The sequence below is a fragment of the Capra hircus genome, chromosome 3 (genome assembly GCF_001704415.2).
Source record: "Capra hircus breed San Clemente chromosome 3, ASM170441v1, whole genome shotgun sequence".
NCBI classification, from domain to species: Eukaryota; Metazoa; Chordata; class Mammalia; order Artiodactyla; family Bovidae; genus Capra; species Capra hircus.
The window spans coordinates 66,572,250-66,594,459 of record NC_030810.1 but is presented as its reverse complement, the minus strand read 5'-3'; the positions used below and the strand labels follow the sequence as shown (position 1 = coordinate 66,594,459).

At 40.8% G+C, this 22,210-nt stretch overlaps 1 protein-coding gene and 1 pseudogene across 1 annotated transcript in view; both read left to right on the top strand.

Moving 5' to 3' along the window:
- LOC102174832 (guanylate-binding protein 6-like) overlaps positions 1-4,075 on the top strand; it is a 39,700-nt gene extending 35,625 nt beyond the window's left edge. The window contains exon 14 of the mRNA XM_018046504.1: positions 3,908-4,075. Within this exon, the coding sequence (XP_017901993.1) occupies positions 3,908-4,075 (168 nt within the window). The remainder of the gene's footprint in view (positions 1-3,907) is intronic.
- Positions 4,254-19,438, top strand: LOC108635620 (annotated as a pseudogene).

Genomic DNA, 22,210 nt, shown 5'->3' with positions numbered 1-22,210 from the left:
TTTTAGTTCCGCTTCACTTTCTGCCATAAGAGTGGTGTCATCTGCATATCTGAGGTTATTGATATTTCTCCCGGCAATCTTGATTCCAGCTTGTGTTTCTTCCAGTCCAGCGTTTCTCATGATGTACTCTGCATAGAATTTAAATAAGCAGGGTGACAATATACAGCCTTGACACACTCCTTTTCCTATTTGGAACCAGTCTGTTGTTCCATGTCCAGTTCTAACTGTTGCTTCCTGACCTGCATACAGATTTCTCAAGAGGCAGGTCAGGTGGTCTGGTATTCCCATCTCTTTCAGAATCTTCCACAGTTTATTGTGATCCACACAGTCAAAGGCTTTGGCATAGTCAAGAAAGCAGAAGTAGATATTTTTCTTGAACTCTCTTGCTTTTTCCATGATCCAGCAGATGTTGGCAATTTGATCTCTGGTTCCTCTGCCTTTTCTAAAACCAGCTTGAACATCTGGAAGTTCATGGTTCACGTATTACTGAAGCCTGGCTTGGAGAATTTTCAGTATTACTTTACTGGCATGTGAGATGAGTGCAATTGTGTAATAGTTTGAGCATTCTTTGGCATTGCCTTTCTTTGGGATTGCAATGAAAACTGACCTTTTCCATTCCTGTGGCCACTGCTGAGTTTTCTAATTTTGCTCGCATATTGAGTGCAGCACTTTCACAGCATCATCTTTCAGGAATTGAAATAACTCTACTAGAATTCCATCATCTCCACTAGCTTTGTTCGTAGTGATGCTTTCTAAGGCCCACTTGACTTCACATTCCAGGATGTCTGGCTCTAGGTGAGTGATCACACCATTGTGATTTTCTGGGTTGTGAAGATCTTTTTTGTGCAGTTCTTCTGTATATTCCTGCCACCTCTTCTTAATATCTTCTGCTTCTTTTAGGTCCATACCATTTCTTCCCTTTATCGAGCTCATCTTTGCATGAAATGTTCCCTTGGTGTCTCTAATTTTCTTGAAGAGATCTCTAGTCTTTCCCATTCTGTTCTTTTCCTCTATTTCTTTGCATTGATTGCTGAAGAAGGCTTTCTTATCTCTTCTTGCTATTCTTTGGAACTCTGCATTCAGATGCTTATATCTTATGTTTTCTCTTTTGCTTTTCACCTCTCTTCTTTTCACAGCTATATGTAAGTCCTCCCCAGAGAGCCATTTTGCTTCTTTGCATTTCTTTTCCATGGGGATGGTCTTGATCCCTGTCTCCAGTACAATGTCACAAACCTCTGCCCATAGTTTATCAGGCACTCTATCTATCAGATTTAGTCCCTTAAATCTTATTTCTCACTTCCACTGTATAATCATAAGGGATTTGATTTAGGTCATACCTGAATGGTCTAGTGGTTTTCCATAGTTTCTTCAATTTAAGTCTGAATTTGGTGATAAGGAGTTCATGATCTGAGCCACAGTCAGCTCCTGGTCTTGTCTTTGTTGACTGTATAGAGCTTCTCCATCTTGGCTGCAAAGAATATAATCAATCTGATTTTGGTGTTGACCATCTGGTGATGTCCATGTGTAGAGTCTTCTCTTGTGTTGTTGGAAGAGGGTGTTTGCTCTGACCAGTGCATTTTCTTGGCAAAACTCTATTAGTCTTTGCCCTGCTTCATTCTGCATTCCAAGGCCAAATTTGCCTGTTACTCCAGGTGTTTCTTGACTTCCTACTTTTGCATTCCAGTCCCCTATAATGAAAAGGACATCTTTTTTGGTGTACTTCTAAAAGGTCTTCTAGGTCTTCATAGAACTGTTCAACTTCAGCTTCTTCAGCGTTACTGGTTGGGGCATAGACTTGGATTACTGTGATATTGAATGGTTTGCCTTGGAGACGAACAGAGATCATTCTGTCGTTTTTGAGATTGCATCCAAGTACTGCCTTTTGGACTCTTTTGTTGACCATGATGGCTACTCCATTTCTTCTGAGGGATTGCTGCCCGCAGTAGTAGCTATATCTGAGTTAAATTCACCCATTCCAGTCCATTTTAGTTTGCTGATTCCTAGAATGTCGACGTTCACTCTTGCCATCTCTTGTTTGACCACTTCCTATTTGCCTTGATTCATGGACCTGACATTCCAGGTTCCTATGCAATATTGCTCTTTACAGCATCGGACCTTGCTTCTATCACCAGTCACATCCACAGCTGGGTATTGTTTTTGCTTTGGCTCCATCTCTTCATTCTTTCTGGAGTTATTTCTCCACTGATCTCCAGTAGCGTGTTGGGCACCTACTGACCTGGGGAGTTCCTCTTTTGGTATCCTATCATTTTGCCTTTTCATACTGTTCATGGGGTTCTCAAGGCAAGAATACTGAAGTGGTTTGCCATTCCCTTCTCCAGTGGACCACATTCTGTCAGACCTCTCCACCATGACCCGCCTGTCTTGGGTTGCCCTGTGAGGCTGGCTTAGTTTCATTGAGTTAGACAAGGCTGTGGTCCTAGTGTGATTAGATTGAGTAGTTTTCTGTGAGTATGGTTTTAGTGTCTGCCCTCTGATGCCCTCTTGCAACACCTACCATCTTACTTGGGTTTCTCTTACCTTGTGCATGGGGTATCTCTTCACGGCTGCTCCAGCAAAGCACAGCCACTGCTCCTTACCTTGGATCAAGGGTATATCCTCACCACCACCCTTCCTGACCATCAACATGGGTTAGCTCCTCTAGGTCCTTTTGCACCCATGCAGCCACCACTCCCTGGATGTGGGGTTCACTAATATTAATTAGTTCAGTGTTATTTTTATGTGGCTTTAGCTAGGCCTCATGAAAATTCTGATTAGAGCCCAGTACCTTGGTATTGTGTAATACCTTGCAGACTAGCATATCCAAATCCTACAAAGCCTGTGAGTATGGCTTAATATAAAGAGTATCAGACACTGGGTATATGTACGAGGTCTTGAGAAAAACAGAGGACTATTTACTGAGTCTCTTGGGCAGAAAATGAGAATATAGAAACAGCATCAACCACCCATCAATACCACGTCTATCTTGGTTCTATGTAGGACACTCAGAAGTTTTGTTTTCCCACAACTTGGAAAAATCAGTATAAATGTAATGTGATATTAATATCCCTCTTAGAAAATGTTTTAACTGCTGCTGAGATCCCTTGAATTAACTGTGATTCACAGTATCTTCAAAACAAGTAAGAAGTAAGATGTAGCCACAACATTTTATGAGAGCTTGTGTCTGCTTTTTTCCCACCAATCTCTTACTCTCCAGTCCATTAAGACCAGATTTCATCTGGCTTGTCCATAAACTGGCTATATAGCAGTTTTAGCATTCACTGGCTATAAGATTCCAAAAAAACAGGTGTTTTTGTCTCTTTTTGTGACTGCTGTATCTCCTTATCCTGAACATGTTCCCAAAGTCTGAAACCTAGTTCAGTTCAGTTCATTCAGTCATGTCCGACTGTTTGCAACCCCAGGACTGCAGCACGCCAGGCCTCCCTGTTCATCACCAACTCCTGGAGTTTACTCAAACTCATGTCCACTGAGTCGGTGATGCCGTCCAACCATCTCATCCTCTGTCGTCCCCTTCTCCTCCTGCCTTCAGTCTTTCCCAGCATTAGGGTCTTTGCAAATGAGTCAGCTCTTCACATCAGGTGGTCAAAGTATTGGAGTTTCAGCTTCAGCGTCAGTCCTTCCAATGAACATTCAGGACTGATTTCCTTTAGGATGGACTGGTTGAATCTCCTTGCAATCCAAGGGACTCTCAAGAGTCTTCTCCAACACCACAATTCGAAAGCATCAATTCTTCAGCACTCAGCTTTCTTTATAGCCCAACTCTCACAGGCCTGAAACCTAAGTAGGTAATTAATAGATAATTATTGAATAAATTGTCTTATTTACTCCTCAGACTATTTTAAGTTCTTGATCTAAATTAAAATTCATTTAACTAGCTTAACTTCTTTAGGGAGTCATGATTGTTGAACAGTTAAAAAATCAAAACTTTCTTCCATATAGCATGCCCTTTCTCTCATCTAGTACACTATTAGGCCACGTGGGCATGCATAGATATTTCCTCACACTGGGAAATGAAATTAGAATTATGAAGAAACCAAACTTATGTGAAAGAATTTAACTGTTAAAGATATGAGTTGTTAGATGGTACACAAAAGTAAGCATCCTTGAAGTAGAGAAAGCACCATGCTCTATTCTAGGGCACCTACAATCCTATGAGTCTAATATCGTAACTCCTGGGCTGCTTACATTATCTGCTGTCACTGAATGTTGCTTTCCCCTCTTCTGTTGCAGGTTTCCATCTGGGCTCCACAGTGCAGTTTGAAACGAAGGGCATCTGGATGTGGTGTGTGCCTCACCCCTCCAAGGAGAGCCACACCCTGGTCCTTCTGGACACTGAGGGTCTGGGGAATGTAGAAAAGGAATTTTTTAAAATTAAAATATAAAAAATAAAATAAAATAAATAAAATAAAATTGAAATATAGTTGACTTATATATATAATATATATGTTCAGATTATTTTCAACTAGGTTACTATAATATATTAAATATAATTCCATTTATACAATAAACCCTTACTGCTTATATATTTTATGTATAGTAGTTTGTATCTGTTAGAAAGGCAATGCAAAAGAATGCTCAGACTATCGCACAATTGCACTCATCTAAAACGCTAGTAAAGTAATGCTCAAAATTCTCCAAGCCAGGCTTCAACAATACGTGAACTGTGAACTCCCTGATGTTCAAGCTGGGTTTAGAAAAGGCAGAGGAACCAGAGATCAAATTGCCAACATCCGCTGGATCATGGAAAAAGCAAGAGAGTTCCAGAAAAACATCTATTTCTGCTTTTTTGACTATGCCAAGGCCTTTGACTGTGTGGATCACAATAAACTGTGGAAAATTCTGAAAGAGATGGGAACACCAGAACACCTGACCTGCCTCTTGAGAAATCTGTATGCAGGTCAGGAAGCAACAGTTAGAACTGGACATGGAACAACAGACTGGTTCCAAATAGGAAAAGGAGTGTGTCAAGGCTGTATATTGTCACCCTGCTTATTTAACTTACATGCAGAGTATATCATGAGAAACGCTGGACTGGAAGAAACACAAGCTGGAATCAAGATTGCCAGGAGAAATATCAATAACCTCAGATATGCAGATGACACTACCCTTATGGCAGAAAGTGAAGAGGAACTAAAAAGCCTCTTGATGAAAGTGAAAAGGAGAGTGAAAAAGTTGGCTTAAAGCTCAACATTCAGAAAATGAAAATCATGGCATGTGGTCCCATCACTTCATGAGAAATAGATGGGGAAACAGTGGAAACAGTGTTAGACTTTATTTTGGGGGGCTACGAAATCACTGCAGATGGTGATTGCAGCCATGAAATTAAAAGACGATTACTCCTTGGAAGGAAAGTTATGACCAACCTAGATAGCATATTCAAAAGCAGAGACATTACTTTGCCGACTAAGGTCCATCTAGTCAAGGCTATGGTTTTTCCAGTGGTCATGTATGGATGTGAGTTGGACTGTGAAGGCTGAGCACTGAAGAATTGATGCTTTTGAACTGCGGTGTTGGAGAAGACTCTTGAGAGTCCCTTGGACTGCAAGCAGATTCAACCAGTCCATTCTGAAGGAGATCAGCCCTGGGATTTCTTTGGAAGGAATGATGCTAAAGCTGAAACTCCAGTACTTTGGCCATCTCATGTGAAGAGTTGACTCATTGGAAAAGACCCTGATGCTGGGAGGGATTGGGGGCAGGAGGAGAAGGGGACGACCGAGGATGAGATGGCTGGATGGCATCATGGACTCGATGGACGTGAGTCTGAGTGAACTCCAGGAGATGGTGATGGACAGGGCGGCCTGGCGTGCTGCAAATCATGGGGTCGCAAAGAGTCGGACACGACTGATCGACTGAACTGAAGTGAACTGAATTTATCCCATCCCTCCCTCCCTTTCCCCTTTCATATCCATAAGTTTGTTTTTTATGTCTCTAAGCCTGTTGATCTTTTGTATATAGATCATTGATATTATTTTTTTAGTTTATACATATAAGTGGCATCATAAAATATATGTCTTTGTCTGACTTAGTATGAAAATCTCTGGGTCTGTACATGTTGCTGCAAATGACATTCTTTCTTTCTTTTTTGTTGCTGAGTAATATGCTGTTATATATGTGTATATATATATATATATATGTAGGCTTCTCAGGTGGTGCTTATGGTAAAGAACCCCACTGCCAGTGCAGAAGACACAGGAGATGTGGGGTTTGATGGTTTGATTCCTGGGTGAGGAAGATGCCCTGGAGGAGGGCATGGCCACCCACTCCAGTATTCTTGCCTGGAGAATCCCATGGACAGAGGAGCACAGCAGGTTATAGTCTATAGGGACGCAGGGTCAGACATGACTGAAGTGACATAGTGTGCGCATGCGCGCGCGGGTACACACACACACACACACACACACACACACACACACACACACACACATATATATGTGAAAGTGAAAGTTGCTCAGTTGTGTCTGATTCTTTGTGACACCATGGACTGCCCATGGAATTCTCCAGGCCAGAATACTGGAGTGGGCAGCCTTTCCCTTCTCCAGGGGGTCTCCCAACCCAGGGATCAATCCCAGGTCTCCTGCATTGCAGGCAGATTCTTTACCAACCGTACTATTAGGGAAGCCCCATATACATATTATACACATATATAATATATATGTATGTAATATGTATAATGTATACATATGTAATATGTATACCTATGTATAATGTATATTATACATATTATAATATGTAATATGTAACTTATAATATGTAACATGTATATATTATATACACATATAATCTATATATTTTATACATTTATATATTTATATTTACATGTATTTATATATACATGTAAATTACATACCATGTTTTCATAAACCAATTATCTGTTCATTAGGTACATGGGTACTTGGGTTGTTTCCATGTCTTGGATATTATAAATAGTGCTATTATGAGCTTTGAGATGCAAAGATCTTTTTGAATTAGATATTTCAAGATATATGCCTAGGAATGGTATTGCTGAATCATATACTAGCCCCAGTTTCAGTTTTTTTTAAAGAAACCTCCATACTGTTTTCCATAGTGTTTGTACCAACCTACAATTCCACCAACAGTGTGGAATTGTAACTTTTCTCCACATTTGTTATTTGCAAATTTTTTGATGATGGCCATAGCCGACTAAGGTCCATCTAGTCAAGGCTATGGTTTTTCCTGTGGTCATGTATGTATGTGAGAGTTGGACTGTGAAGAAGGCTGAGCACCGAAGAATTGATGCTTTTGAACTGTGGTGTTGGAGAAGACTCTTGAGAGTCCCTTGGACTACTAGGAGATCCAACCAGTCCATTCTGAAGGAGATCAGCCCTGGGATTTCTTTGGAAGAAATGATGCTGAAGCTGAAACTCCAGTACTTTGGCCACCTCATGTGAAGAGTTGACTCATTGGAAAAGACCCTGATGCTGGGAGGGATTGGGCCTAGGAGGAGAAGGGGACGACAGAGATGAGATGGCTGGATGGCATCACTGACTCGATGGATGGGAGTCTGAGTGAACTCCAGGAGTTGGTGATAGACAGGGTGGCCTGGCGTGCTGTGATTCATGGGGTTGAAAGAGTCGGACATGACTGAGCGACTGAACTGAACTGAACTGAACTGATTCTAACTAATGTGAGATGATACTTCATGGTAGTTTTGATTTGCATTTCTCTGATACTTAGTGACATTGAACATCTTTTCATGTGCTTTTGGCCATCTGTATGTCTTCTTTCTGGAGAAGGAAATGGCAACTCACTCCAGTATTCTTGCCTGAAAAATTCCATGGACTTAGGAGCCTGGTAGGCTGCAGTCCATGGGGTCACAAAGAGTTGGACACGAGTCTTCTTTGGAGAAATGTCTACTTAGATCTTCTGCCCACATTTTGATTGAAATGTTTGTTTTTATGATATGAGTTGTATGAGCTGTTTGTATATTTTGGAAATTAAGTGCTTATTGGTTGGACTATTTACAAATACTTTTGCCCAGTCCAAGGGTTGTTTTTTCATTATGTTTGTGTTTCTTTTGTTGTGCAAAAGCCTTTAAGTTTGATTAGGACCCGTTTGTTTATTTTTGTTTATATTTCTTTTGCCTTGGAAGATTGGTATGGATGGTATGTATGGATCCATACATCCATTGGATGTATGGATGTGAGAGTTGGACTATAAAGAAGGCCGAGCACTGAAGAATTGATGTTTTTGAATTGCGGTGTTGGAGAAGACTCTTGAGAGTCCCTTGGAATGCAAGGAGATCCAACTAGTCCATCCTAAAGGAGGTCAGTCCTGAGTGTTCATTGGAAGGTTTTCAGCGATGTTGAAGCTGAAAGTCCAATACTTTGGCCACCTGATGCGAAGAACTGACTCATTTGCAAAGATCCTGATTCTGGAAAAGATTGAGGGCAGGAGGAGAGGGGGATGACAGAGGATGAGATGGTTGGATGCCATCACCAATTCGATGGACATGGGTTTGGGTTGACTCTGGGAGTTGGTGATGGACAAGGAGGCCTGGCATGCTGCGGTTCATGGGGTCACAAGGAGTCAGACACGGCTGAGAAATGGAACTGAACTGAACTGAACTGAACTGGGAGATTGGGCCAAGAAAACATTGCTATGATTTCTGTCGGAGCATGTTTTGCTTATGCTCTCTTACAGGGGTTTTATGGTACCATGTTTTATAGGTCTTTAAATGATTTTGAGTTTATTTTTGTATAAAATGTGACAGTGTTCTAATTTCATTGGTTTACATGAGGCTGTCCAGCTTTACCTACATGAGTTTTTAAGGAGACTATCTTTTCTCCTTGTATATTCTCCCTTTCTTTGTTGTAGATAATGAGCCATAGTTGTATGGGTTTATTTGGGGGCAATTTTTTTTCCCATTGATCCATATGTCTGTTTTTGTATTAGTACCACACTGTGTTAATAACTGTATATTTCAGCATAGTCTGGAAGGGTTACATCACCAGCTTTATTTTTTGTTCCTTCTATATCCACATTAGTGAGAGGTGTTTTTTTTTTTTTTTTAAATCATGACTGGATGTTGAATTTTATCAAACACTTTTTTCTGCATCTATTGAGGTGATCATGTGGATTTTGCCATTTTAATTACAATGTATCTTGGTTTAGTCTCTTTGGGTTCATCTGTTTGGAGTCTTTCTTTCCTGTACCTGAATATCTGTTTCCTTCTTTAGGTTTGGAAAAATTTCAGCCATAAGTTCTTCAAATGCTTTTTAAATCCTCCTTTCTCTTTCTTCTTAGATCCCTACTCTGGGTAGATTGGCATGCTTTATATTATTTTATAATCCTATATATTGCTCCCCCCCCACCACCACCATTTTTCTGTCTGCTGTTCTGACTGGGTGATTTTCATTATTCTATCTTTCATATCACTTACCTTTCTTTTCGTATTATTTAGTTTGCTATTTATTGCTTTTAGCTTAGCTTTTATCCTGGCAAATGAGTTTTCTAATTTCAGCTGGTCCCTCTTTGTAGTTTTTAGTTTTTTGTTATAGAGGTCTGCATTTTTATTGGTAGTCTTTCCTGATTCCTTTAGCATTTTTATTGCCTTCTTTTTGAACTCAGAGTCTGGTAGACAGTGAAACAAAGAATTTCATTGTTCTTTCAGGGGAATTCTCTTGATCTTTTAATTGGGAGTGGTTCTTCTGCTTCTTCATTTTACTTTTCTCTGAACGAATGAGAACTTCAATGAATAGAGAAGAATTCAGAATTCGGTTTTCTGCTGTGGTCTAGAAGGGCTGTTTTTATGTGGGAGAGTTCCTGTGTGGCTGGCATGCGTCTAATGTTTTTGGTGAGAGTGCTGCTCTTAGCCCTGGTGCCTGCCACATCTTTCCTCGGTGAGTGGGGCCCATTAAAGGGCAAGTGATTAGTGTTGTGGTGAACAGAGCCTGCACTGGATGTCGAGTGTGGCCTTCTCTTTGCTCTGTGGTTGTCATGGCCATGCTGGGGGCAGAGTCTGCTCCCCAGTTGTTGGAGATGAAGCCATCTGTTTCTGAGATGTGGCCTGTGTTAGGAGGGGCTGGGAGAAAAGCCAATGAGTATTCCTCTGCTGGACCTTTCCACCAGGGAGTACACTCTGTGGTGCTGCCTGCCACCCACTGTGCTGGCTTACAGGGTACACTATTCTTGGCACTGCTCTTGGCCCTGCCTCAACTGTGGAGATGCAGGCTATCAGCGCGGGTGCCCCTCAGGTGCTGTGCTGGCAAAACCAGCAGTGCAGATCTGTCACCATAGATATTCTGAGGTCAGGCACCGGGACTGCTGTCATCACATACCTGGACCTGCTGTGGAGGCGGTGGAATCAGCCCAGATCCCAGCTCCCACTTCAGTGTGCAAGCACCCACAACACTCACAGCTGCTGGCATCAGACCCACCCCAGCCATGGGAGCACCAGTAGTCTACTTGGATGTCCCACAGGTGCTGAGTTTACAAGCAGTGTACATCCCAGTGTCCCACAGGGCTGCTGGGACAAGGGTCAGATTTCAGCCCTGCCTCTGCCTGTGGTCGACTCACAGGTACTGATGGGTTCCCAGAGCTCTTAGAGATGGAGGCCACCCACTGTAAGCAGGCAGAGATTGTGACTGTGGTGGTGGGCCCTATGTCTCAATATCCAAGCTGTAACAATAGGGCTTCTATGGGGGATCTGGGCTCCACCCTGCAAACACTCTTGTGTTTGCAGCTTGTACCACATTCCTGCCCCTTCAGGCTGTATTTATGAGCCAGTCCCAGTCTTCTCTTCAAGTCTGCCCACCAAAACCCGAGTTTCCTTACCCGGCCTCTGTGTGCACCAGCCAAGGCATACCTCGGGAGGGGGAATGCAGTGATGGGCATGGACCCTCTGTGCTGGTCTCCCTCTCTTCTGCCTGCTGCAAGCTTGCTGGGTGCTCTCCTCTGAGCCTCCAAAACTCCCTATCTGTCCCAGTTGGTCTCCTGGCTGGTTAAGTGTGTTCCCAGGGTGAGGGAACATTTCCTCTTTCACAGCTTCCTCCTAGGGCTGCAGTTCCTATCCTGATTCCTTGTTTTCTTTCTTCCTACTTGGCACTGCTTGGTTATGTGGTGATCTTTCTTACAGTGTTGATTGTATGAGATCTTCTTTCAGGGTTCAGTAGGCAGTCTGCCAGAACTGTTCCACAGTAGATGTATTTTTGAAGTGTCTATAGGAGGAGGTAAGCTCCACATCCTTCTATTCCATTATTTGGTCTCCCTGACATATTCATTGTTTTTATTTGATATAGTGATTATCAATTTCATTGCTTAGGTTCACTGCTAATATGTAAACCCTTTGAATATATTGTCATCTTCATTGTATTTGTTTTTCAAGTGTTTTAAAATGTTTGTAAATATTATGAGATAGTCTTCTTGAGTGTATTCATTATCATATTTATCTGCTTTTTATAACTAATAAAGATAAGTAATGTTTAGTAGCAGTACATAGACATTTAATTTAATTAGATCTATTCTGAGCTTTCAGTTGTGACTAGGATAGTATACATTGTGACTTACTTTTTGTTAAATGAATATGTGATGTTGCTTATTACTGAACAATGAATTGTTTAAGGCACTCTATGTTGTTTTTTACTATCTCATTTTATCCCATTCAGGAAAAAAAAGGAGGCTCTTTGTGGAATGTATTATCAGAATTCCTTTTTAGATGAGGAAACTGAGGGCACAGGAAATGTCAATGTAATTGACAAAACTCAGATTTTACTTTTAATTCTGTTTTTAAGGTTTTTTCCTTTGTATCAATACTTTAATATCTGAAATAACAAATGGAAAACTGATTAAAGAAATAAGAATGAATTTCTGAAGAGAAGACTGCTAGTGCTTGTTCTAATATGTTTTCCAGAGTGATCTTTGCCCTAGCTGTGCTTCTGAGCAGTTCTCTGGTAAACAACAGCATGAGCACCATCAACAATGATGCGCTGGAGAAACTGCAGTATCCTTCCCAGTTTTATTGAGAAACTGATGAGAATGGAGACCGAATTGGATTTCCCTTCCCTGTGGCTGAGTTGCCTTTGTGGAACAGTGGGGACCAAGGGCAAAGGAGAATGTTTATAATCATTTTTATGAGGAAAATGTGGGAATTGTGTGTAGAAATTTCTTTTTCCTTAACCAAGTCCTAGCTATGTGTCAGAGCTCACAGAAATCACCATGGCCAAGTCCACTCCAAACTGGATGAAGTAAAAAATTCCACAGAGTATATGAATTTCTTTCCAGACTTTATCTGGGCTGTATGGGATTTCACCCTGAAGTTGAAGGTACATGTTTATCCTATCACAGAAGATGAGTACTTGGATAATGCCTTGAAGCTGATTAGAGGTATCAGAGCATGGCCTAGGCAGTGAGTAGTCAAGTAGAGGGTGGGATCTACTAAATACTGTCCATCATCTCTGGGGTTGCTTTTATATTCGAAACTAGTTCAAGGGCCATAGAAATGGTGACTGCGATCTAGGTTGTTATTCCTTGATAAGTTCTAGTGACTACAGTTACGCTCACCCAAGAAGAATAGGGCTTAACAAAGTGAAATTATTCAAAACTAGTTTGTACTTAAGATAATTTGTACCTTAACATTCAGATACAATAGGAACTAAGACTTTTCAAGAACCAGATGCTTGCTTCCCATTATTATGCTTCTCCTTTCAAAAGCAGAAGAGACATTACTTTGCCAACAAAGGTCCGTCTAGTCAAGGCTATGGTTTTTGCAGTAGTCATGTATGGATGTGAGAGTTGGACTGTGAAGAAAGCTGAGCGCTGAAGAATTGATGTTTTTGAACTGTGGTGTGGAGAAGACTCTTGAGAGTCCCTTGGACTGCAAGGAGATTCAACCAGTCCATTGTGAAGGAGATCAGCCCTGGGATTTCTTTGGAAGGAATGATGCTAAAGCTGAAACTCCAGTACTTTGACCACCTCATGCGAGGAGTTGACTCATTGGAAAAGACTCTGATGCTGGAAGGGGTTGGGGGCAGGAGGAAAAGGAGACGACAGAGGATGAGATGGCTGGATGGCATCACTGACTCGATGGATGCAAGTCTGAGTGAATTCTGGGAGTTGGTGATGGACAGGGAGGCCTGGCATGCTGCAATTCACGGGGTCGCAAAGAGTCGAACACAACTGAGTGACTGAACTGAACTGATTTGAGTTGAGAAAAACAATGATAATTGTTAGGCCTAAAATAATAATGAAAGATATATTTCCTTAGTTTTTATTCTTCTCAAGGAAGGGTATAACTTTCTGGAGTGTGGATAGGAAGGCCATAACTTTCTAAAGTGTGGATAGGAAGGCTATAACTTTCTAAAGTGTGGATAGTTGTATCTTCTACAACAAGTGACTTTAAACCTTAAAAAACCTGATGATTTTTCAACCTATACTTTTTCATTATTTCTAACAACCTGATCTTTCATTTTATTTTCCTCATCATATCATTCTTTTTATTCTAACATATTTAGTCACCATTTAGTCATATTTACTTACTTGGTCACTATTTTAAATTAGTAAGTCATTGTAATGAATTACATTTAAAGGTGGGTGAGTACTGGAAAAAACTGCTGTGCTTATGGGGTAGTGGTAAGTTCTTCAAATTACATTTAGTTTCCTTTTAGTCTTCAGAGTTTCTACCCAAAATGGCTAGTCTTATTTGTATTATGTGAATTTAATCAATGAAGTTTTCCTTAACTGAACACGGTATGTATGTCCCATGTTAATCATTACTCCATTACTTTTGTTTGTAGTTTCTCTTCATTTTGTTCCTAAGGTTTACTTCCAAGATGAATTGGAGTAAACCAGAAATTGATATTATTATCATTCATTAAATCTCTTATTTGATAAACATCTAATGAACTGAGTACCATGTGTATTTATGTGCTTTGAAGATGTAAGTTTCTTATTCGGAGCTGCTGTTTCCAAAAATTGCTCTCCAGGGATATGCCATCCTTGGGAGTTTCACTTTTAATTTTTATGTATATGTCAGAGGAGTTCTATGAGAATCAGTTCAGTTAAGTTCAGTTCAGTGCAGTCACTCAGTCATGTCCGACTCTTTGTAACCCCATGAATCACAGCATGCCAGGCCTCCCTGTCCATCACCAACTCCCAGAGTTCACTCAGACTCACGTCCATCGAGTCAGTGATGCCATCCAGCCATCTCATCCTCTGTCATCACCTTCTCCTCCTGCCCCCAATCCCTCCCAGCATCAAAGTCTTTTCCAATGAGTCAACTCTTCACATAACGTGGCCAAAGTACTGGAGTTTCAGCTTTAGCATCATTCCTTCCAAAGAACTCCCAGGGGTGATCTCCTTCAGAATGGACTGGTTGGATCTCCTTGCAGTCCAAGGGACTCTCAAGAGTCTTCTCCAACACCGCAATTCAAATGCATCAATTCTTCGGCGCTCAGCCTCCTTCACAGTCCAACTCTCACATCCATACAGGACCCCTGGAAAAACCATAGCCTTGGCTAGATGGACCTTAGTTGGCAAAGTAATGTCTCTGCTTTTGAATATGCTATCTAGGTTGGTCATAACTTTCCTTCCAAGGAGTAAGCGTCTTTTAATTGCATGGCTGCTATCACCATCTGCAGTGATTCTGACACTGTTTCCACTGTTTCCCCATCTATTTCCCATGAAGTGATGAGACAGGATGCCATGATCTTCGTTTTCTGAATGTTGAGCTTTAAGCCAAATTTTTTGCTCTCCTCTTTCACTTTCATCAAGAGGCTTTTTAGTTCCTCTTCACTTTCTGCCATAACGGTGGTGTCATCTGCATATTTGAGGTTATTGATATTTCTCCTGGCAATCTTGATTCCAGCTTGTGTTTCTTCCAGTTCAGCGTTTCTCATGATGTACTCTGCATATAAGTTAAATAAGCAGGGTGACAGTATACAGCCTTGACATACTCCTTTCCCTATTTGGAACCAGCCTGTTGTTCCATGTCCAGTTCTGACTGTTGCTTCCTGACCTGCATACAGATTTCTCAAGAGGCAGGTCAGGTGGTCTGGTATTACCATCTCTTTCAGAATTTCCACAGTTTCTTGTGATCCACACAGGCAAAGGCTTTGGCATAGCCAAGGAAGCAGAAATAGATGTTTTTCTGGAACTCTCTTGTTTTTTCCATGACCCAGCGGATGTTGGCAATTTGATCTCTGGTTCCTCTGCCTTTTCTAAACCCAGCTTGAACATCAGGAAGTTCACGGTTCATGTATTGCTGAAGCCTGGCTTGGAGAATTTTGAGCATTACTTTACTAGCATGTGAGATGAGTGCAATTGTGTAATAGTTTGAGCATTCTTTGGCATCGCCTTTCTTTAGGATTGGAATGAAAACTGACCTTTTGCAGTCCTGTAGCCACTGCTGAGTTTTCCAAATTTGCTGTCATGTTGAAATTAGAAGACTCCAAAGATAAAAAAATTTCCCCACTTATAAAAATTTTAGTTGCCTTATGCCAAGACTCTACTGTTTTCTTTCTTCTTTAGGTCAGAATTCCAAAGTTAAAAATTCCAACATATCCAGGGAGTGTATCAGGCATCTTTTTTACAAAATGGAAATGTTTCATCTTTGACCAGCCAGTACATGAAAAGGAATTCCTAGCCCATATTGAAGAAATTTTGGAAAGACAAGTGGATCCTAAATTCAAGGAACAATCAAATAATTTCTGTTCATGTACCTTTATCTATGCAAGGACCAAGACCCTCAGGGAAGGGGTGAAGGTCACTGGAAATTGTGAGTTTGCTTTTTCAAAGTTATATTTCTGTGTGGCCTGTTATGTGTTGACTATTTATAATATATTTTCTTTAGTAGTTTTGTTTCATATGTAGAAGTGTGTAGTTATTTTAAAAAGTGTCATGCCTCAGACATAAATATGTAAATGTTTTAGAAATTCGTTGTCATTTTGGGATCAACAAATTCCTTTCCAAAACCCTTGTCACTGCTATCTGGGGTTGCTGAATTTAAGAAAAATCCCACCATTGGTAATAAAATCACTAGCTGGGTATGAAAATAGAGGACATTGTCTTCTCAGGGAAAGTTCTATACTATGTCTTTTTCTCAAGGAGACTTCTTAAGAATTTAAATCAGTCCAAAGTAACTATTAGTTTCTGAGTCCCTGAAAATCCATGAACAGTTTAGGAATTAGGAATAAACATTATTTTTATTATCCTGTAGAATTTATTTGTGCAGTTTCTGTTCTTCTTTTAATTTGTGTTAACCTGAAATAATTTTTCTCAGATACCTCTAATTATGTTAGATGAAGATAGATATTTAATATTTTTAATGTTATGAACAAGAGAATAATAAAGAGTGTGAAAATTAAGGTGATGACAGTGGAAATAAGTAGGTGTGTGTATGTGTGTGTGTGTGTGTGTGTGTGTGTGAATGTGTGTGTCTGGTTTAAGAACTGTAATTTCACAACCTTGAATCTCACTGAGTGAGAACTTGATATTTATTCATATTTCTACTTTATTCAGGGCTGGCTACTCTGGTGGTAACTTAGGTGGATGCCATTAATACTGGAAAAATTCCTTGTTTGGAGAATGCAGTGGCAAACCTGGCCCAGCTGGAGAACTTAGCAGTTGTGCAGAAGGCAGCTGATCACTACAATGAGCAGACAACCCAGGGAATAAGCCTCCCTGCAGACACGCTCCAGGAGCTGCTGGAAGTGCAAGTAACCTGTGAAAGGGAAGCCATTGTCATCTTCATGGGGGTGCTCCTTCAAGGATGACTGATAGAAATTCCAGAAGAAGCTCATGGTACTTTGTCTTAGTATTTGTCCTTTTTGATTCTTGCCCTTCTAGAGTGATGCCTGGGGTTTATCTGCTATTCAGGGAAAAGTAGTCTGGATTCTCATGAGAGAGAGAGAATGCTAGAGAACTATATTTCCTTCTTTTTCCTTAAAGCTTGGGAAAGTTTTCAGGATCTCTCTGATTTCTCAAGCAAAAGTAGCGTTGAGCATTGATTTCTCCTTTAGTGATTGTCGCATGGTTCCGGAACTCCACTAAGTCATTCCTGAGATGGTTGTTCGCTGGGTATAATCATTCCTGTTCCTAGATAGGAGACAGAGGTTGAGATAGTTGGATGGCATCACCGACTCCATGGACATGAGTCTGAGCAAACTTCAGGAGATAGTGAAGGACAGGGAAGCCTGGTGTGCTGCAGTCCATGGACAAAGAATTGGACATGACTGAACAACATTCCTTGATACTTGATTTCCATGGGCAAACTTTCTTAACAAAAGCAAGTGTGTTATATTTACTTTCTTTATTAGTTGTCTTTCTATTTACTTTCTTTATTAGTTGTCATTGTTTTATTGAAGACAGAGCCATGGGATCCTATAGCTACTAGGAATGATAGAGAATAGAAAACCTCAGTATTTCACAGAGCATACTCTTGCAGAGGTTTCATTGTGTGCATGCCTGGTTAGTCTCTTCAGTTGTGTCCGACTCTTTGTGGTCCAATGGACTATAGCCCACCAGGTTCTCCTGACCATGGGATTCTCCGGGAAAGAATACTGGAGTGGGTTGCTATGCCCTTCTCCAGAGGATCTTCCCAACCCATGGATTGAACCCACATCTCTTATGTTTCCTGCATTGGAAGGCAGTTTCTTTACCACTTGTGCCACCTGGGAAGCCCGCAGAGGTTTCAGAGTTGGGAATAAACATCTGTATTTTGGCTACATTGCTTGTCTGGCTCCACTGGAATGGTTTTCTCATGAGGACCACCTTAGACCAATTCTTCTACCATATTCCTTGGATATTTATCTTCTCTGTTCCTTGCTTCTGGTGACATTCCTCTACATTTACCCTGTAGGCATTTAAAAAGAATAAGGAAGTTTATTGCTGCAGAATGAAGAGGCATTTACTAAATACTGCCAAGCTAAACTTGATCTACTTTCAAAGGCCCTAATGAAAAGTATTTCAGAAGGAAGTTTCTCTGCTTCTGGAGGGAACAAACTCTACGGGAAAGCAATGGAAAGTTTGCAATGGGACTATTTCCATGCGCCCAGGAAAGGAGTGAAGGTGAGGAACAAGGGGAGCATGGGGAGCCTACAGATTAGAGTCCGGGGGTCTCCTGAAAATCTGAGAGCAAAACACCATGTGTGGGTAATGAGAGAGCATAAGAAAATCATGACAGCTTTAGTTTTTAAGGCCCACTACATGGTATTTATCCCTTAGGAGAAATGTCCATCTCCACCCCACCGAAATGGATTTCTAAAATCACAAGAGACAGAACAGAAATTATTCATTTCTTCATATAACAAAGTAACATTTTATGTGTCACTTTGAGGATTTATGATGCAAAGTCAGAATCTTTGTATTCAAGGCTGGATCAAAATGCAAGAGGAAGTCAAATAAATAGACAATTGCATACAGAGGGATAGCACTTTACATAACTGTGATCCCGGGCTTCACTGGTGATGGTGATAATAAACCTAATGATAATAGCACAACAGAGTATATTGAACCATTATTGCCTAGAGGCATACTGCTAAGCTCTTTCTCTATACAGTTTAATTTAATTCTGGTAAAAATGTTCCATAATGCTTATAAAAAAATCTACTTTTATAGATGTTACAGATCTAGGAGGCACACGGTGGCTAAATAACTTGCCTAAAGTTACACACCTCACAAGAGGCAGGAGAGAACAGCAGCATATATTAGAGTCTGATTTTCACATTGGGCACATAGTTTAGGAAAATTCCCTGGAAAAGGAGGGGGATATAAACTGAAATATTTGTACATGTTGTTGAAGTTGAGATGTTATTCAAAGGGAAGAATCCCAAGTAAATGTTCAAACATATGAGATTGTGAGTTTGTACAACTACATGTAATTCTGACTCCTTGATTCCTGGAGCAGATGAAAGGAAATAACACTGGTCAGGGGACTGGAGGGTTGCCATTTCCTACTCCAGGTGAGCTTCCCTAGCAGCTGAGCAAAATTCACAGCCTAATGGTGTGTGAATGTTAGTAAGGTTGGGAACTATTCTTCCTCTCACTGTCCAGATCTAACTCAGAAGATATTCTCTGCTGTAAATATTATCCTTTGATGATCTAACACTGCTGCTGCTGCTAAATCACTTCAGTCATGTCCGACTCTGTGCGACCCCGTAGACGGCAGCCTACCAGGCTCCCCCGTCCCTGGGATTCTCCAGGCAAGAACACTGGAGTGGGTTCCCATTTCCTTCTCCATGATGATCTAATAAGAGAGAATAATTATATGTGTCAAACAGATAATTTAACAAAGTTCTTAAATATAAAATCTGATTTTTGAATAAATAAGATATTTCAAACCTTGCATTTTCCTCTTACGTTCCTGTTTTAGGTTCAAATCAAGGTTCAGATCAATCTGCTTATTGAAGGATTTAGTGGGAAAGCTGAGGGGATGAAAGCAGAGATGAATCATCTCAGAAACAATTGAGAAGAGTAAAAAGGATAAAGCTCCCTGGATTTCACAGAGCTTGGACACAATTGCCACTGAAGCACTTGCAATTCTGTATGCTCCTGCTAAACTAATTGGCCAGGGTCTGAAGGACCTGAGCTCACTGTTTAAATAGGATTAGCTTTTACAGACAAAGGTACAGAACAGTTTATAAAGTCTAGAGATAGAGACAAACACTTCTAGAAGCTATCTTGATGATTTTATTTCATATTAGTGGGAAATAATGAACTGTTGAATAAATCATGTTAAGACAACTTGACAGCCACTTAGAAAAAAAGATTATATATTATTTATATATATACATATGTGTATATAATGGCAGAGTAAATTCCAGTTTTCCTACATTTAAACATGAAAATTAAAATTATACAAGTTGGTTAACACAAACAATTGTGAAAATCTCAGAATGTGGTAGTCTTTTCTAAGCAAGACACAAAAGCCAGACTACATCAGTTCAGTTCAGTTCAGTCGCTTAGTCGTGTTCGACTCTTGTGACTCCATGAACTGTAGCACGCCAGGACTCCCTGTCCATCACCAACTCCTGGAGTTTCAGTTCAGTTCAGTGCAGTGCAGTCACTCAGTCGTGTCCGACTCTTTGCGACCCCATGAATCGCAGCACGCCAAGCTGCCCTGTCCATCACCATCTCCCGGAGTTCACTCAGACTCACGTCCATCGAGTCCGTGATGCCATCCAGCCATCTCATCCTCTGTCGTCCCCTTCTCCTCCTGCCCCCAATCCGTCCCAGCATCAGAGTCTTTTCCAATGAGTCAACTCTTCTCATGAGGTGGCCAAAGTACTGGAGTTTCAGCTTTAGCATCATTCCTTCCAAAGAAATCCCAGGGTTGATCACCTTCAGAATGGACTGGTTGGATCTCCTTGCAGTCCAAGGGACTTGCAAGAGTCTTCTCCAACACCACAGTTCAAAAGCATCAATTCTTCGGCGATCAGCCTTCTTCACAGTCCAACTCTCACATCTATACATGACCACAGGAAAAACCTTAGCCTTGACTAGACGGACCTTAGTCGGCAAAGTAATGTCTCTGCTTTTGAATATGCTATCTAGGTTGGTCATAACTTTTCTTCCAAGGAGTAAGCGTCTTTTAATTTCATGGCTGCAGTGACCATCTGCAGTGATTCTGGAGCCCAAAAAAATCTGACACTGTTTCCACTGTTTCCCCATCTATTTGCCATGAAGTGATGGGACCGGATGCCATGATCTTCGTTTTCTGAATGTTAAGCTTTAGGCCAACTTTTTTGCTCTCCTCTTTCACTTTCATCTCAAACTCATATCCATTGAGTCGGAGATGCCATCTAACCATCTCATCCTCTGTCGTCCCCTTTTCCTCTTGCCTTCAATCTTTCCCAACATCAGGGTCTTTTCAAATGAGTCAGTTCTTCACATCAGGTGGCCAAAATATTGGAGCTTCAGCTTCAACATCAGTCCTTCCAAGTGCATAAAACTGAAATAAATCCTTTATGTTCAAAAAACCAAAAGACAAAAGGCTCTCTGAAAATGCATCTTCAACTTTTATCATCAGTTCAGTTCCATTCAGTCACTCAGTCATGTCCGACTCTTTGCGACCCCGTGAATCACAGCATGCCAGGCCTCCCTGTCCATCACCAACTCCCGGAGTTCATTCAGATTCATGTCCATCGAGTTGGTGATGCCATCCAGCCATCTCATCCTCTGTCATCCCCTTCTCCTCCTGCCCCCAATCCCTCCCATCATCAGAGTCTTTTCCAATGAGTCAACTCTTCGCATGAGGTGGCTAGAAGTACTGGAGTTTCAGCTTTAGCATCATTCCTTCCAAAGAAATCCCAGGGCTGATCTCCTTCAGAATGGACTGGTTGGATCTGCTTGCAGTCCAAAGGACTCTCAAGAGTCTTCTCCAACACTACAGTTCAAAAGCATCAATTCTTCAGCGCTCAGTTTCTTCACAGTCCAACCCTCACATCCATACATGACCGCTGGAGAAACCATAGCCTTGACTAGACGGACCTTTGTTTGCAAAGTAATGTCTCTGCTTTTGAATATGCTATCTAGGTTCGTCATAACTTTTCTTCCAAAGAGTAAGCGTCTTTTAATTTCATGGCTGCAATCACCATCTGCAGTGATTTTGGAGCCCCCAAAATAAAGTCTGACACTGTTTCCACTGTTTCCCCATCTATTTCCCATGAAGTGATGGGACCAGGTGCCATGATCTTCGTTTTCTGAATGTTGAGCTTTAAGCCAACTTTTTCACTCTCCAGTTTCACTTTTATCAAGAGGCTTTTTAGTTCCTCTTCACTTTCTGCCATAAGGGTGGTGTCATCTGCATATCTGAGGTATTTATCATAGGAAAAGCTTAAAGTTTCACATTTAAACAACGTGAAAGAGATTATGTGAGTAGCAGTTAACAGAAAATAACTAAAACATATTCAAACTTATTCATAATTAGTAAATAATACAATCATTCTCTTCTCAGGTTGACAAAAGTAAAAATATTTGATAACAAGTTATGTTATGTGAAAAAGTGTAGAAAGAAAGGCTATCTCATATAGGAGTATGAGTGCGTGAGTGCAGTTGCTCAGTCATGTCTGACTCTTTGTGAACCTATGGACTGTAGCCCACCAGGCTCCTCCATCCATGGAATTTTCTAGGCAAAGAGTACTGGAGTGGGTTGCCATTAGTATAAATTATAAAATTTCTGTTGAGAATTGATCTTTATATATCTTATGTTTAATATGTGTTTGACTTGATATAACATGTT